The sequence below is a fragment of the Thunnus maccoyii genome, chromosome 3 (genome assembly GCF_910596095.1).
Source record: "Thunnus maccoyii chromosome 3, fThuMac1.1, whole genome shotgun sequence".
NCBI lineage: Eukaryota > Metazoa > Chordata > Actinopteri > Scombriformes > Scombridae > Thunnus > Thunnus maccoyii.
The window spans coordinates 11800412-11817114 of NC_056535.1; the positions used below are offsets into that span (position 1 = coordinate 11800412).

The following is a 16703-nucleotide window of genomic DNA, read 5'->3' on the forward strand; positions in this document are numbered from 1 at the left end:
AGGCTGCATGAATCAAATCTCCTGTCGACAGCTTCTTTTCTTTAGAAGACACTAACACAGACAGGCTGCAGCTTTCTGGCTGCTCTTGATGTTATCTGAGAGCTCAACATAAATTTTAATGTATTAATCATCATTAAATGATGTCCTGAAGTAAAGAAAGAAGATACAAAATGTAATTTAAAGTATGGCTTAGTTTTACTAGAATGTGAGTGGTGTGTCAGTACAGTTATGCTGTGATACATGTCAGGTATATTGTTCTGCTGCTCATAGTTTCCTGGAAAGAAAACATTCTCAAAGTTTGATAGTGAAGCATAATTTATGAATCTTTGAGGGACACAAGTTTATATTCTATTTAAAGACACGAGACTGCAGAGTCAATGCAAAGCAAGTCTACACAGAATCCTCTAGTGCATTAAAGTCTGTTCCAAATGAGCAACAGCAGACACCAAAACCTGTTTTTCAGTCAGACAAGAACAGTTATTTCCAATCAACCATTATCAATCCTTTTAGTGACAGAGAAAGACTGACTTTCCATTCATCACCGCAGTTAAAGTGGACACAGTGCTCCAAACAAAGCCCGACTCCATACAAGTGCTTTTTTACATCAAAGCTGCAATCCTGAAAGCACTGGAAACAGATTAATAAGACAGCTAAAATCAGGGAAGGACAAATTGCCATCTCCACTCGAACCCAGAATCTTCATGAAGAACAGTTTGGAGATTTTGGAGACTTTGGAGAATTGTCATTTTGTCCTCAGGTCCAGCATGGTAAACTGTACAATCAGTCTCAGTGTTGTTGTTTTTACAAATAAACCAATATGTGCCAGAGCCAGATGGTTTCTTGTCATATTGTTAGAGTCCATGGTGGCGGTTGCGTTAGCTGTCATACCAGTCCAGGAAGAGGAGAGAGAAAGAGCACATGACCAGGAAGAAGAGGATCCAAACCCGGAAGCCAGCGTTGTTTTTGATTGCCTTGTGAAAGAAGTTAACAAAAAGTGACATTTTACTGGTTAGATTTATTAACCAAAAAAAAAACATGATTTGAAGTATAAGTCACACATGGAGAACAGACAGGCTGGTTGCTTCCATCTAGAAAACCTTACCTCTCGTATATCCTCATTGCCTTCTTTAACGTTCTCTGTAGCACCAACAACCAATTGATGAATGCTGTCTATTTCTGTTTCCTGTCATGAGAAGTGAGATTAAAAATCAGGTGATGCACAACATTTTGCTCAAAACACCATGTACTCTGTATCGAGCAGGAAATGTAAGGAACTCAACTCACTTGTTGAAGGACTTTCTCAGCAAAGATCTCCTGGAGTCGCGAGATCTCTACCACCTTCCCCTCGATTTGCCTGGTGGGCACAAAAAGGAGGCATGAAATATCCCATGAAAATAGTGTGCCTAGCATATTCAAGCCCCTCCAGATGGCATTAGTATTATCGGGGCAGGTCTGGTGTTTGGTAATTTTCATCTCAAGACCAAAGGAATTTTGTTCCATCTGAAACAAACACGTCAGTGATTTTATCTGGATACCACAGAAATAATTTCATCTGCAAACACCTATGTCCTTGGGTCATTTGAATCTCGTCTGAATCAACTTCTGGTATTTGACATAACTGTCGACTTGCTGGCATTTCAATCACTAGGGCCATGTAATTTAGGGGGAGGGGAGGTGACGCTGTCTAACACACTCACACAAGAGTGTCTACAGCTCAGTGTACATCACCATTTTGCGAACAGACTAAAATTACCCACCTCTCCTGTTAATACTAATGCTGTCAAGAAATGAGGTGTGATGAAAGGGAAAGTAATACATGTGCTGAGGGAGACTCACCTCACTTCATCCACCAGGTTGTTCATTTCACTGACCAGCCTCTGGTTCTCCTGCTCAAACTAGACAGAAACACACAACAGTACTGAAACATCTTCATAAAAGATGTTTTACACTTAAAGCTGACATTTGGCAAATCTGTGGAATTAGAAGTCAGGATATGCTGTATGTTGCATATCCTGTAAGTAGACGCTGTATTTTCTAAATCACAAACCTTCAAAGGGTTCACTCTAGCAAAAAGGAAACATGAGCTGCATTAAATGTTTGTTTGAGAATATACTTGACTAACTGTGTTAATTTTGTAGTGACAAATAATTCAAACAAATTTCCACGACTTTCATTCTCCCTGAACACCTCCATACTTAAGGGACAAGTAATGAACAACACTGTACATTCAGAGGTATAGCTGAACATTCATGAGACAAATATGAATCTTACAGATCTACATATACTGTATGACATGAATAGTGAATAATGATATTTGAGGTGCCACACCATCTGGATCTCCTCAGGAGAGAGCTCGTCCTCCACTCGGCCCTCCTCCCACAGGTTGACACTGTTGTCCAGGACCTCTGACACACTCTTGTCTACAGGAAGGAAACACAAGTCTTCATGTTTCTATGAAAACTACCAACACTTCCTTCATCACTTACTCAGTCATTCACTTTCTGATCCTCTTAAAAGGTTACATTTCACCACACTGAAACCCAGAGCAGTCAAGTGTTGAAATACTGATGCATTGTTTTGTCCACACAGTGGGCGCTCACAGCATCGATCAATTTTTGGGGAGTGGTGATTAATCATTATCATAACACGATACTTGCATTAAACCTTTTTACATCATTGTGCCAAACTCACTGGTGCTTGATGGAAATGGTTTATCAAATGGAGAGGAGAGTGTACATAAGCTTCTCCAAGCAGAGAAATAATATTGTTAATACAATATTACAAGAATTATTCTGCTAAAGGAGCCAACGTTCTGTTTTATGTTGATTGTGTTTGTGCAGATACTGAATGTTCAGCCAAGATGTTTTCCACACACAAGTAGACATATTTTTTTTATTATGTTATTAAGTGCAATTATTTACTGAAAATGAATACCAACAAAAACAAAATAATTTTGCTTTAACAAATCATACAGCAATTAAAAACCAGTTTTAAAAAATCAAAAATGTAACACTACAGTTGACAGACGATTTGGAAAAAGGGGCGATGCACATACTGTGTGTTAACAGTTTCCCCACACCTGAAGGTTTGAATCGCATAAACTGGCAGAATTGTAAGTTATTGGCACGACACGTTTTAATTTAGAGGCTGCAGATAAAACACACAGATCTGTCCTGCTGCCTTCAGATGACTGTAGAGATGTAATTATTAAACGGGAACACTCTATTTTAAAATGTAAAATCAGGTGTGAATAAAATACAGGTAAGACTTACCAATTTATCATGACTGCAGTACAGACAACCTTACTAGCATTCTTACTACAATCACTTGTACAATTTGTATTTCTGATCTACTAAGCAAACGTATCTACTTCTTAAAGAGTGTCTAATCTAAGTGTTTCATTTTAGTCACATAATTATGGTGTATTTCACAATTATTGTATGTTACTTATCCTCTATGTTCTTGCCTAGCACAAAGGGAAAAGTGCACTTTCCAGGACACAAAAAACATAAACAAACAAAAAAACCATACAAAAATACCATTTTACAGCCAGTAAAGTACATATAGCAGCACTGCTGCCTGCGTCAGTCTCTGTGCCACCACAGAAATAGAGCCCAGTGTCTCAGGGGACTCACTAACTTACCAGAACTTTCCTCCTTGACAGCCTTTTCCTCTGTGGGCTCCACTTCTACTGTTTTCTCCACCCGACTGTGGTGCTCTGATCCCAGTCTTGACCTGAAACCACAGAGCACAGGGTTGTATGACTCAAGAGCAACGTGTCTTTCAGTTGCTGCAGTCCTAAACTGTAGGTAATGTGCAAATACTCACAGTCTCTTCTTGTCCACCATTCTCTTGACTCTAATTGCTCTCTGCTCAGAGTAGAGCTTACATACTCCTTAAAAACAAATAAAAGAGACACACAAGTAAACATGCAGTCATGAATCCCTAAAATATTGCTCTCCTCCTTATCAACCAGTAAATGTCCTGAAGATAAACAGATGGCGACGGTATTTTAATGAGTTGCATGAACTCACCTTTCAGATACATTTCAATGAGGTCCAGCACTGCCCCCCTGTGCTCCTTCATCTGGGCTGATGTCACCTGCTTCTCAGCTACAATGTCAACAATAACATTAAAAGACACACTCAGTGATTTTGGTATAGAGCCTTAATCTAACCACCAATACAACATCCTCTCAACTCACTGCTGATGTTTTTACACTCAACAAAGTTCAGAGATGAGTTTTTAAAACTATGAGCTGTACCTGTGAATGTATTCTGCAAGTGTGAGACAATACTGGCATCAGCTGACGGCATTTTCTTAATTTCCAATAATATTTGAGGTCATAAGGCACACTGTAATAAAAACACACCTTCATTACGTAGCTGCTTGATGGCCTCAGAGCAGGTCCTCATGAAGATTTGAGCATCCTGGTCGATCTGATCTCGTTCACTGTCCGTCATGCGGGTGAGATCTGATGAGATGAGACTGTAAAATAAAAATAATTCAATATAATTGGCCTTAATACTAACACATCCCTCCATAATTTCCATATGAGCCCTCAATCATTCTCTGTCTTCCCTCTATCTTTATTCACGTGGGGCAGGAGCCTATCCCAGCATGCACTAGATGGATGGCAGGGGAAACCCTAAACAGGTCTCCAGTCCAATTAATATTAAACACTTTGACAAACCGATACATTCACACTTCTACATATGAGCAGGTTAAAGTTCCTGTTCAGCTGAGCTATGTGTTTTTGCACTATGAGAGGAAAATGAAGGACTGTGAAAACCCAAACAAACCTAAACAGAACATACAAAGACTGTAGGGAGCATGACTGCTATTCAAACCCGGGACCTTCATGCTGTCAGCTGAGACTTAATGTCTCCCTCTTGTGGACTTCTAAGATACTATGACACTCGTGAGTTAAGAACATACAGGCCTGATGGAAACAAAAAGTCATTAGCACAGACAAAGCATGTTGTTTCTATTCTACAAAAAGTATCGGTATTAAAGGACAGGTTCACAATTTTTCAAGTCTGTCTTAAAACAACAGTCAGGTGCCCAAATGAACATAGAAACAGGTTTTGCTTGTGATAATTACTCCACCTGTTCAAATGGGCCATTAGAAGATCCCCTCCAAATACACTTACAATGTAAGTGACAGGGGACAAAATCCACAGCCCTCATTTTGTGCTAAAATGTATTTAATAGTTAATCTGAAGTTTATATGACGTTTCTAGAGTCTGAGTCAAATAAAGTGGATATCTGCTACAGTCTTTTTAGCATAAAATTCCCTCTTTGTGTTTCCTCGGACAGCTGTGATAAAATATGAAGCTGAACAAGTCCTAATTTAAAATATTTATGGCAACTGTGGCAAAATGTTTTTAAGCTGCAGTCGCAACATGTTACAACATATCCTATTTAATTATATTCTAGGGAAGCATTAATGAGGCTTTTACTTCAACGTTAGCCATACTTGGACTGACATGGCGGCCAGCTCCACTAATTTTCTTCTAAGTGAATTCAGTTGAAATCAATAGTCCATAATTATTCTGTCAGACAAAGTGAAAGTAAAAAAAAAGGAAGTTGATAAGAAAACTGAAAGACAGGAACAGCTAATAAAGAGGCTGAAGGTAGACGAGACTTGCACACCAAACCACTGACGGCTTCTTGATGGATTTTCCCACCACTAAATACTAGCGCACTCCACCCACTGACATCAGTAATGTTTAGTTAATGTGTTCAGTTGAAGCTTTATCAACAAACATAACAAAACATGGGCTATTCCGCACACCCACACCTACAAAACACAGAGGGGGCCTTGAAGGGAGGAAGGCCTGGATTAGTCCCAGGGCGTGATTTGTTCTCCACTTGGTTGCAGCTCAATTATTCCAGACAATTAGACTGGAGCCTGCCGCTATGGACCACCCTACTTGCTGCTGACCTTGTGCCAGCAGGCAGCCCCTGCAGCACACACACACACACACACACACACATACGTACACATTTGGAGACACATATTTGGAGACACGTATTTGACGCTCCCATCAAATTCAACCCTGACTCCTGACCTTCTCTGAATTTTGTCAGAATCAAAGTAATTCTCCCTTCACCAGCCTCCCATACAGCCTTGAATGGTTTTGACTGCTGCTGTTGTTGATTGTGGTGGATTACTGCGAGGCTTACCTCCCGGCGCTCACATAATCTTTCCTGTGTTGAAGCAGAAAGTCTTTGAGTTTGGTGATGTTCGTGATCTGTCGAGACAAAAAGTGAGAAGATGCATTACTTGACTTCATTACCTTCATGTCAATGAATGTCTTTAAATACTATGCCTCAGTTGCTCCTTCAAATATGCTAACCATGTCAACACGGCTTAAGAAAGGCTTGTTTAAGACGTGTACCAGGAAACTATCCCCTTGCCCCCCCCAACTACATTTAGACAGAGCCAGAGTAAATGTATAATTTAGCATTTATTGAATGTGACAGGCGACCAATGTCTGTCTATCTCTGTGGACTCACAATATTTACTTTTGACAATTCATCAACTCCGAGACATACTAAAATCAAACTTGCAATTTCCTCGTCAAACAGCTCTCATAAATAAAACTGTGAGCTGCTGCATACAGAGCTCTGACAGAGCCATCTCTAATAAGTTTTAAATTCATGATCTGTTACTATTTATCACTGAGAAAACGTCCAAGTGTATGTGTGCACAGGGAAACCAAAGGAAACTTGGTTCAATCCAATATTTGCTCCTGTAATTCGGTCAAATATTAAAAAAGACCAAATTGCTTCCCTGTCCACAGAGCTCTGCTGGCAGGGTAGGAGTGGGTGTGAATGCGTACACAGCAGGCTCTGTTACGTCCAGAAGAAGACAGAACTCAGACAAGCCGAGGATTGAAAAATGACACAATGAGTTTGACTGTGACAGCAACCCCCCGAGCGTGGGAGATTATTTTGATAGCATAACGACGCTGTCTTCGGCCTTCAGCCTTTTCACTCTAACAACCTCAATTATCAAATTGCCTTGGCTGTAAGGAGTAATCTAGCACCAGCCGTCTAATAATGTCTCTAAACATCTATTCCTAGCGTCACAGTGACCTGAAGCAGTGTTTTATTTGAGCTGACATTTGAAAGATGACAAGTTTTTTCAATGCAGAAATAAGGTGTCAACATAAACAGAGCTGAGCAATTTGCTGGAAACCTAGACCCCCCCCTTCTCTGGTTCAAAGGGTAGTTCTGTGACGTATCACGCTGCTGTGGGGCACATGCTAACCCAAGGCAAGGGCTGTTAAGGCAAGCCGACCCTTGTAATAATACAATTATTTGAGGTCAAGAGTTAATTGTTGTTCAGAGCATTTGAGCTTGGAAGGGGGTTGAGGGGGAGAGGAGAAACTTTCTTATGGTTCGAAGTCTCAAATATTGTCTGTGTTGTGTGGCGTTTCAGTAAATGAGGAAACTTGAAGCGAACTCCTGACTGTGAGTCCTGAATTACTAACACACTGGTAGGATTTTCCAAGCCTACAGCCATAAAACCCCCAATGAATAACCTGCTTCTTATAATGTCCTGGGTGATTTTGGGTCGGAAAGAATGGGTTAGCTTTTTAAAAAAATGTTTGTAAAAAAGAAAAAGATTCCTCCGAGCAATTTAACAATGCATGCAGCCATTGAAATATGTATGTATCTTACAGTAGACATAAGACATTTATTGTTTTAAGTCCAAGATTGCTCTGTAAAAGCTTTTGTTAGTGTTGGCATCTTAGTTTGTGTTTCATAACTTTTTTTGTGACCATTTTGATTGGAAGAAGTCAAGTGATATGAGGGATTTGTGTTATTTCTCACCTCCTTAAGGAAACATAATTTTCATGTTAAGTATTTAATGTTATCTATAATTGAAACAATTAGTTGATTGGTCAACTGGCAGAACATGAATGGGAAATGATTCATCTTTTCATTACATTTTTAAGCAATAATGGCAAACATTCACCGGTGTCAGCCATCTCAAATGTGAATATTTCCTGGTTTTCTTAGTTGTATATAATAAACTGAGTAAATCTCTGTATATTTTTGGGTTTTGGAGTGTCGGTCGAACAAAACAAGACATGATGTGGCATCACCTTGAGCTCTGGGTACTTGAGATGGACATTCTTTGCAGTTTGCTGACAAAATAATCGTTATTTGCTGCCTTAATTTCATCCACATTTATCCAGACCTGTGAGTGTTAAAGATGTGGCATGATTAAATGACTGTCATGATCTTATTATTTTACTATTTTAAGTAAAACCAGCTCTAGTGGTAAAAACAGGCCAAGAAACCCTCCATGGTTTCAGTAATTTTCTGTTTTCTATGTCACTCTAGGCCTACCACAAAGTAGAAAATATAATCTTTTACACGGCATGACTAATTTATCTTTTACTATAAACTATATTTTCTGCGTGCAATTGGCACTTGGCTTCAGCCTTTTATTTATGTACAAAGTATAGAGTATGTGCCTGCAGAACTGTGTTCGTGTACTGCACCTTTGTGGCCAGCAGGCAGTGCTAAATCCACAGCATTGAAACATGCTGAATCACAGAACAGACAAGGGGGAGAGGTGTGTGTGTGTGTGTGTGTGGGTGTGGGTGTGTGTGTGTGTGTGTTGTGGGGGTACCGGGGAGTGTCAAGAGTGCTGCTCTGGGGGTTGAGCTGTCTCCTGTGTGTATACATTGGAGCTCAGATTCCCAGCACAACCTCAAGGGTTTGCAGGGGGTCAGAGGGATCAATTGCTCTTGTAACTTAAGACCCTAAAGAGCAAGTAATTCCTCAACAATGAGGAAGGGGGTGGCCTTGTGCATGCGGCTCACCGTATATGTGTGTATGCTGGTATATGTGAGGCTGTGCGTGTGTATACGCGCCACCGCATAGGTGTGTGTGAGGCAGAGCTCGCGGTGAAGGCAGAAGGAGACAGTCTGCCGGGCTACATCTAATCTCGTCATCATCAAAGACCCCCACTTTACCTCCTCACTTTCTCCTTCCCCCTGCTTCCCTCCAGCCCCGACTGAGCCCAAACAAACCATCAGGGGGGATTATTATGAGGAAGAAAAGAGAAAAGGCTTAGCTAGCAGATTTCTAAAGAGCTTGGATGGCTCTTTGTTTTGTTAAATCCAGGTAACTGACAGAATTTGATGATGACTGCCCTGCTTTAGTTTAAGCCCCTGTGTGTCCTGACCGAGGGCTATCCATACTGACGCCATGCTATGTTGTGTTTAGGTATGTGGGCCTGATACAGAAAGGATGCTTCAGTGGAGGAGACTGAGCCACATGTTGATTTTATTATCATGTTTATGTCTGTCTCTCTAATGGGTTCAGTTTTGTCTTCTTATGTCTATTTGCTATAGATGCAATAAACAAACAAAAAGCGCCATCAAACGAAGCTTTTAAAGATTCTTTATGAATAGGGTCTTTGACCTTTTTGGATATGAGTTCTATTAAGGTGTTTTGATTTTTACTGAATTCACTTGGATTAAAAGTCGTGGTAAGCAGCATTTGTATACAGTCGTTTGTTTATGTTTTTGATCACGTAGATCAGATTATGCATTGATACAAAATGTCATCTTACAAAACTAAACACGATCGCCATTCATTTTTGATTTTATAGGGAGTCTGAATCATACATTAGAGATTTTGTGACACTGACTGAGGCACATCTGTAGAGACTTTGTCATACAGTATGTTGTATGGACTATAAAGCCCTTTTAGACAACTACAGCACTAATTTTGTGCTGTAAGACACATGTCACATCTTAAAATTTTCTCCCATTTACGACAAATTGGAAGTATTTAACAGGCGAGATCGTCTTTGTCAGTTACAATCTGTAACTGCCCTGCTGCTGGAGCTCGCTAGGATGGACAGTGGAGGTGACATCACCAGTTTTTCAGGCCTTGTAACCAGTTTTGGACAAATTTCAATGGAAAACTGCACTGTTTCATTCTGAAGCAAACAAAACGCGTTTCACCAATCAATTTCATATGAAACAGATGTAATGGCAGCGGGTGCCACGTTTCACTCGCACAAAACCTGTACACCACAGTAGACAAAGTGAATGCACGTGACAGACAGAGTTGTTATTTAGAAAAGCAAACAAACACTTGCGTCACAGGTGCCCCTGTATGCAGTACATTACATGTCAATAATGAATACCTTCTGTCTAAACAGTAGGAACAGTATCTGCAGGTATTATAATGTAATGTGCTGATCTGATGTTGTGATTCTTTAAGGAGCATAATTATGTAACACAGCAATAATAGTGTTTGTGATTCTTGGTTACATTTTTAATATTGGGCTTTCAAAGATATTGTAAGTAAAATGTTTAATAACAGAATAAACAGTATTTCTGAATTATCGGAACAGAACAGTCGTGTTTTCTGGAGTCTGTATTAAGCTGTTAAATCAACATGTTAGCAGTGTTTACATCTAGTTGTTATAACATCTGACTTGCCCTGAAAGCTTCACTTCCTATTTTAGAGTGTAAAATACAAACTAATAAAAATGAGCAAACACCTTGGCTTTACCCCATCTCATCACTCATTTTGCTTTTTACTTTTGTCAAGTAATTTTACCTACATTTACATGCAAGACCATGTCAGCTTCCTATTACCCACTTTGAACATAATAAAGATTAAAACAAAAATGTCATGCTTAAAATATGCTGATAAGTCAATATGGATATTACAGGCATGAGAAATATGAAAAAACATCAAACCTGAAAAATTCTCAGATCTGTAAATAATGTGATTTTTTCTCCTCATTCCAAACCATTCTGAATCAAATATATCAATTATTGATAATGGGAATAACAGATAGTTTACATATAAAGTATTTAAAACTGATCTAATTAAGAATCTAAATAAGATAAAAACAAAACAAAAAAACAGTGATTGTATGTCCTGGAAAATCTAATATATTTACCAGAACTAACAAAAACAAGGACATTTAAGGGGAAACTAGTATGGGTGACAATCCCAGGATTCCTATTTTACGTTGTGGAATATAAACTGTGCTAAATTTTATAAAAGGCTTTCAAGCACACAGCAGAAGATGATCTGACAACTTTCCTTCTGTACATCACAGACTGTAAATTGCTGAATTTGTAAAGGCTTTTGGCAATAAAAGGACTTCTAAAGGAAAACACCCATTCTCTCTTAACCCTAAATTTCTAAGGCCAAGGTAAAACAATTTCTGTGCATATAAAAACCAGAAGCCTTGTGCATTTAAAAAAAAAAAAAGTCCTACCAGCATCTGAGACAGTATGGTTGATTTGAATAAAGCCAAATAATTTGAGGAATGGAGAAAGCAACTATAAAAGTGTCTACGCCTGGAAAACAACAGACCTTTCAGCTGAGTGGATGACAAATTCTAACAATATTGTATTACTGAAGACTCATTAAAAGCAGAAGAAACAAGACATGGAGAGCTGGTACCTCTGAGGCAGCAAACAGACCTTTTCTGTTGACCTTTGCCTTGAACAAAGCCTTTCATCTACTGTAGATGAATGGTGACCACAACTGAAGCCAAAACAAAATGTTTACTGCTGTTATTTAAACAGTATTATCTGCTTTAGTTTCACTTGACACATTGTGTCATGTGAAATGACAGTATGTTATTAATACTCCATGCTTTATTCGACTAACATCTTTATCTGGAACAAAAGTAACACTAGAGTCTTTAAGCAGATGAGCACACATCTGTTGTAGTTTCATGGTTAAGACTTCCAGTATTTTGAAGTGTCAGGGTCAAGTATGCAGTCTACTGTCATCTCTATTAGAAGCATTTCAGTGACTGTAAATCACAATAACTAAGATTTGTCTAAGGACAAAGCTTGACAACATTCTTCAAAAAGTATCCACATCTGCTGCTTTAGTCTTGCTACATGTTGGCTTTAAATTGAGCCTGGTCTATTGAGCTCGATGTTACTTTTGTTCCACTTAAACAATTTTGTCTGTAGAGTATCTGGTGTCCATCTCATGATTTAGACTTTGACATACATCTGCAAATCTGCGTTTCACCACTTTTTGCTCTTTTTTTATTTTCATTTTCCTGAATCATGCAAAAACATTTTTGGTGCACGCACTGAAACAAAATCAAGATTGTGCGCAGGCCTGACAGCAGATGCCTCAAAATTCAATTTGCCTGGCTTTCATGAGAAAACAGTGCAGAGATTAGGCCGACTGGTAAAGAGACCATTTAGCAGCACATTCATCTCAGGGTGATCTCAGGAAATCACTTCCCCATGGCCAAAGTACCGACTCAGTACGGTCTTGCCTTAGACAGCTGTATGTCAGCATGTTTTACCTGTGTGCCAATATATCTGTGACTTGGTGAGCATAGAAATGAAAGAGGGAATGTTTGAAGCCTCTGTGAGTTGGAAAAAGTATTACACTTCCAGCCCTATTTTTATAAGTAATGTTATATAAAATGATAGATTTCAAACTTCCATACAGTTCACAATTTAATGAGGCTTCAACCAGACTCTACAGTGTCTCATGAGACAAAATCCTATCATTTAATAGTCAGGATTTAGTCTATTATTTCTCATATGAATTATTGTTTTTTTTACTCGCTGAAGTATTTGTTGGACCTGTGTGTGGTGTATGTTTCATGTATGTTTTCATGAATATTCAAGTTGGTACATTTTAGCTACTGTACTTAGGCTATGTGCTACCATAAATGTTTTAACTTTGTGACTTGACAGATGATAGCTTTTATTTTAAGGAGAGGCTTGGCAAAATATTCAAGACAAACACGCAAATTTGCACACTTGAGCCCTATATTCCCTAAATGGTTGACATTAATGACAACTCATAAATGTCATTGCTGTATACAGTCTGCTGCTGTGGCTGTACAGCATCTGTACATAACCTTTTAAAATCACTACAAATCTGCAAATGCTCTGCAGTTTTACAACACTAACAGGATAATAATTATCCTACAAACTGCTTTAAAGGTCGGTCTCCAACTTTGAAATTCACCCTTTATTGATCCCGCTTTATCCCGATGTAATTCAGTGGAAACATATTTATATTTCATGTTCATAATCTGACATTACTTGGGCACATGTAGTCCAGACTATCCCCCAAAACATAACTCTGATGACATTTCAAATGTTTAAAAAACATTTCGAAAAAAATATAAAGTAAACCAGATTCTTACAAAATTCAAACTAAATGTTTTGAGTATACACGAGCGTACTATTTCAATGTGAAAGTTGACATTGGGAAGAACCCCCCTGCCCGCAACAGCACAACATACTTTTAAGTGCTGGCTGATAGCCACACTTTTCAGGGTTTCAAAGAAAACACTGTGAGAAGGAGCCAATTTTGGAATACCAACACGAAAGGCACAGTGGGGAGCCAGGCACTATTTTCTACACACAATTTAACAATTTTAGAGTGACCTCCTCCATTTAAACTTGAGAAGGGCAGCATGCTGTGGAGAGAGACGAGGTGAGCGGTGAAATGAAGATCACAGTGCCCCAAACCGACCCCTATGAGGTAAAAGATTCCCCTGACCAAACCCCACCCTGCTAACACTGGCCCTCTTATTAGTCAATCAAGCCTTTTTTGCACTGCCTCGAAAGACGCAACATTTCCTTTCTCAATGAGCTACATTTTGAGTGAAAAGAAGCTTCATAGGACCACTGTGTATTTGTCAACTTTGATGTTTTCTTTCTATTTTTGTGAAGCTTCAGTGGGAACTTGGAAAGTTATGCATGTCTTGAAGGGCACCCACATCTGTTGTGCATTAGGTGCCGGCCGTCAACATTGTTACTGGGGGACCTAATTTAATATTTTCTCTGTTTTGATCTTCCACCTTTAATCACTGGGTCTTGGGAGGATCGGCTTTCTCTAAGAAATTGTTCGAGAACCGAAAGAAAATGTTATTGCAGCATGTTTATGGAATCATACATGTGAAGAGAGGACTTGCACAAAAAACACTGCCTATGTCAGGCTGTACGGAGAGAATAATGGACAGTTGAGTTCGGGGAGATGTGGGTGAAAACCGCGACATAACTGTAAGCAGTCAGGACATTCCAAACTCGCAATTTCAATTTCTACAAAAGCTGCTTCCCCGAGATGGTTTGAGATGATATCTGCAGCGCGAGGGAGACAGCGGTAGGGGGGGAGGAGAGCAGAGGGCAGGCACCACAGGATAGGTTTGGGTTTCTTTGAATCAGCACCACTGCCTTTATTAAACCACCATTTCTAATATCAATGTAACAGAACATAACAAAAACCTGGTTGTGCAGAGCTGATGTGTCTGGGCTCAGACTGATGGTTGACATCAGGTACAACTTAAAGTCCTGACTCCCCCAGGGAAATGTAAAGTGGTTCTTCAAGGTGCCTTTGAAGAGGTTTGTGTTCATAATATTCATGTCAGGCCAAGGCCTTGTGGCTGTTTAAGCAACGCTCATGACACAGAGCAAAGCTTTTCTAATGCCAAAGGCCCATCTCCTTCTGCCAACCATTGAGGATGTCTCTGTACTTTAATGGCAGAATAGAATTTGAGAGGTTTTTTTTTGTCAAGGACCCTGAACTAACTTGACACCAATGTTGCCTTTCCTGAGAAGTTTTTATGGTCAATATACCATGACATGACCCAGTATATTTCAGCTTATGTGGAATTTCTGAAGTCTAGATTAGTACACAACAAACTTAGTTTCAACACAGGAACTGAAATCCAAATGAAAATGTAATCATAACCTAAAGTTGAATATTGGCCTAAGATAGTTCAAGACATAAGCCATGTCTTTTCATTTTGACTCCAGGCGCATCAGTGTTGGGGGAGGACTGGCACTCAGACCTGACCTTTAGCACAAAATATCCTGTGCTAAAAACTGTCTGACCAGTTGGCACCAATGTGATTTCTTTTCAAACAATTTAGCTTTTGTCTGCCCAAATCTCAAGTAGACCATTTATTTATTCTGAACTGCCCACACTGGGCAGGATTTGAAAATTCCTGTAGTCTGACTTATGTTCAAGCAACAACAGTGGCATTTTCATTTCAGTGATCTATTGTTTTTCTCTGTGTAGATGATGTTTTGGAAATGATTGGTCTTACTAAACTCAAGTTGTTGTAATGCCACTACATAGTCTTCCATCCACCATAATTTATTGCAGTAGCAACTGGAACTAATTCATATATCAAAAGCTAACTTAAGGCTTTTTTGTAGCCTCTGTGTTGCAGGATTACTGCCCATCTGTGTTTCCTGTGACAGTAAACACTGTCTTACAGATGTGCAACAGAGCTGTTACAAACCAAAGCCTTATTTGCAACAATTCATTAAACGTGAATCAGTCAGAAATACAAAATGTGCAAATGACATACAAAATTGTATCGGTCTGAACGCGGCTTTAGCCGGAGATGGGCAGAGAGTTGGAAATAGCAAACATAAAGAAAGTTCCAGCCTAACTAGCAAGAGTGATGCAATGAAAGACTGGAAAAAGAAAACAGTTCTTTAGGTGATGGCTTTGTGGCAAACACCTTTGTTTTAACTAGGGAATGATAATGCATCCTATTACCTGACATAAGACAACAGAGCAACTCACACATTAAATGGGAGAATATGAAGCTTTGACTGACTCTGAGTAAAATCATTATGGTTAGTGATTTGTATGAGTGTTCTGAAATACACAATCAATATCAAGAATTAAAAAGTGACGTAAATGGAGCTGACACACTGATCAACACATCAACACACTAGAGCACTGATATACACTACACCCCTAAACCTGCACATAAAGCAGATGTGCTGATGATTCCAATTAGGGTCGGATAATATGGCGCTGTCTGATGTGAAAATGATAAAAAAAAATGGCGACTGTCTGAGATTGTCTGGCTGTCTGAGACCATTCATGTGAAGGTAGCTATTCCTGTATAGGGCCATTGTGGGCATTGTTGAAAGTCAATTAGCATGTCTGATTTGTGGCAATATTGGATTTTTTATTATTTTAGCATTAGTGTGGTGAAGTTCCTTGATTTACCAGGAGTTTAATTAGCTGGATTAATCAAAAACAGACATCGTTTGTCCATCAACAGTTTATCAGCTGAATTACCAGCAAGATACATGTTATAAAATAACACCGCGATAAAAGATTTTATTCATATCGCCCACTCTTCGCTCCCCTTTAAGCTCATGCTGCATTCATCAGAGTTGTACATATTCACTGTTGAGAGGCCTTGCTAACTATGAACAGCTGGTACACAGTAGACTAAAGTCAAGCTGTGAGTTTCAGTTCAGCAAAAGCAAACATATCGAAGTATTGACTAACCTACAGCAAAACTGTCCCGTTTTATCTGTCATTAAACGTGAAGTAAGTTTTGAGTCGATGCTAGTCCAGTTAGCTGGAGTTAGCTTGGAGAAACACTTACCACTTCTTTCGCCTTCGGTGAGAAGCCACTTTTGGGTCTGCTCCTCTTGAAAATTTCATCTTTAGTGGAGTCAAAGCCCACTCCTATCGCCTTGTTTCTGGTCTTCACCGTTTTGACACTGGCTTTGAAAAGTAAAGTTATGTCCACAGCCATGTCTGTGAGCAGCTGCAGCGCAACGCCCGCTGTAAACAAACGGACACGTCACCACGTGGTGACGTCACTGTCCTGCGACACGGTGGATTTTCCCTGAGACGAAGAAGAAAGCCTTACGTTTCACCTTAAGATTTAAACT

At 39.4% G+C, this 16703-nt stretch overlaps 1 protein-coding gene across 2 annotated transcripts; it reads right to left on the reverse strand.

Moving 5' to 3' along the window:
* Positions 1-173: 173 nt before the first annotated feature.
* On the reverse strand, positions 174-16651 carry stx18 (syntaxin 18). Of its 2 annotated transcripts, none has more exons than XM_042407219.1 (11): positions 16412-16651; positions 6190-6257; positions 4373-4488; positions 4035-4112; positions 3829-3895; positions 3644-3735; positions 2329-2420; positions 1837-1895; positions 1285-1354; positions 1103-1183; positions 174-971 (listed from the first exon to the last, which is right to left on the reverse strand). In XM_042407219.1, the coding sequence occupies exons 1-11, from the start codon at positions 16562-16564 to the stop codon at positions 876-878; spliced, it is 972 nt and encodes a 323-aa protein (XP_042263153.1). In that variant the 5' UTR covers positions 16565-16651; the 3' UTR covers positions 174-875. The 2 variants fall into 2 exon arrangements, with proteins under 2 accessions (XP_042263153.1, XP_042263154.1); XM_042407220.1 differs by lacking the exon at positions 16412-16651 and adding an exon at positions 8121-8159.
* Between the last annotated feature and the right edge of the window lie 52 nt (positions 16652-16703).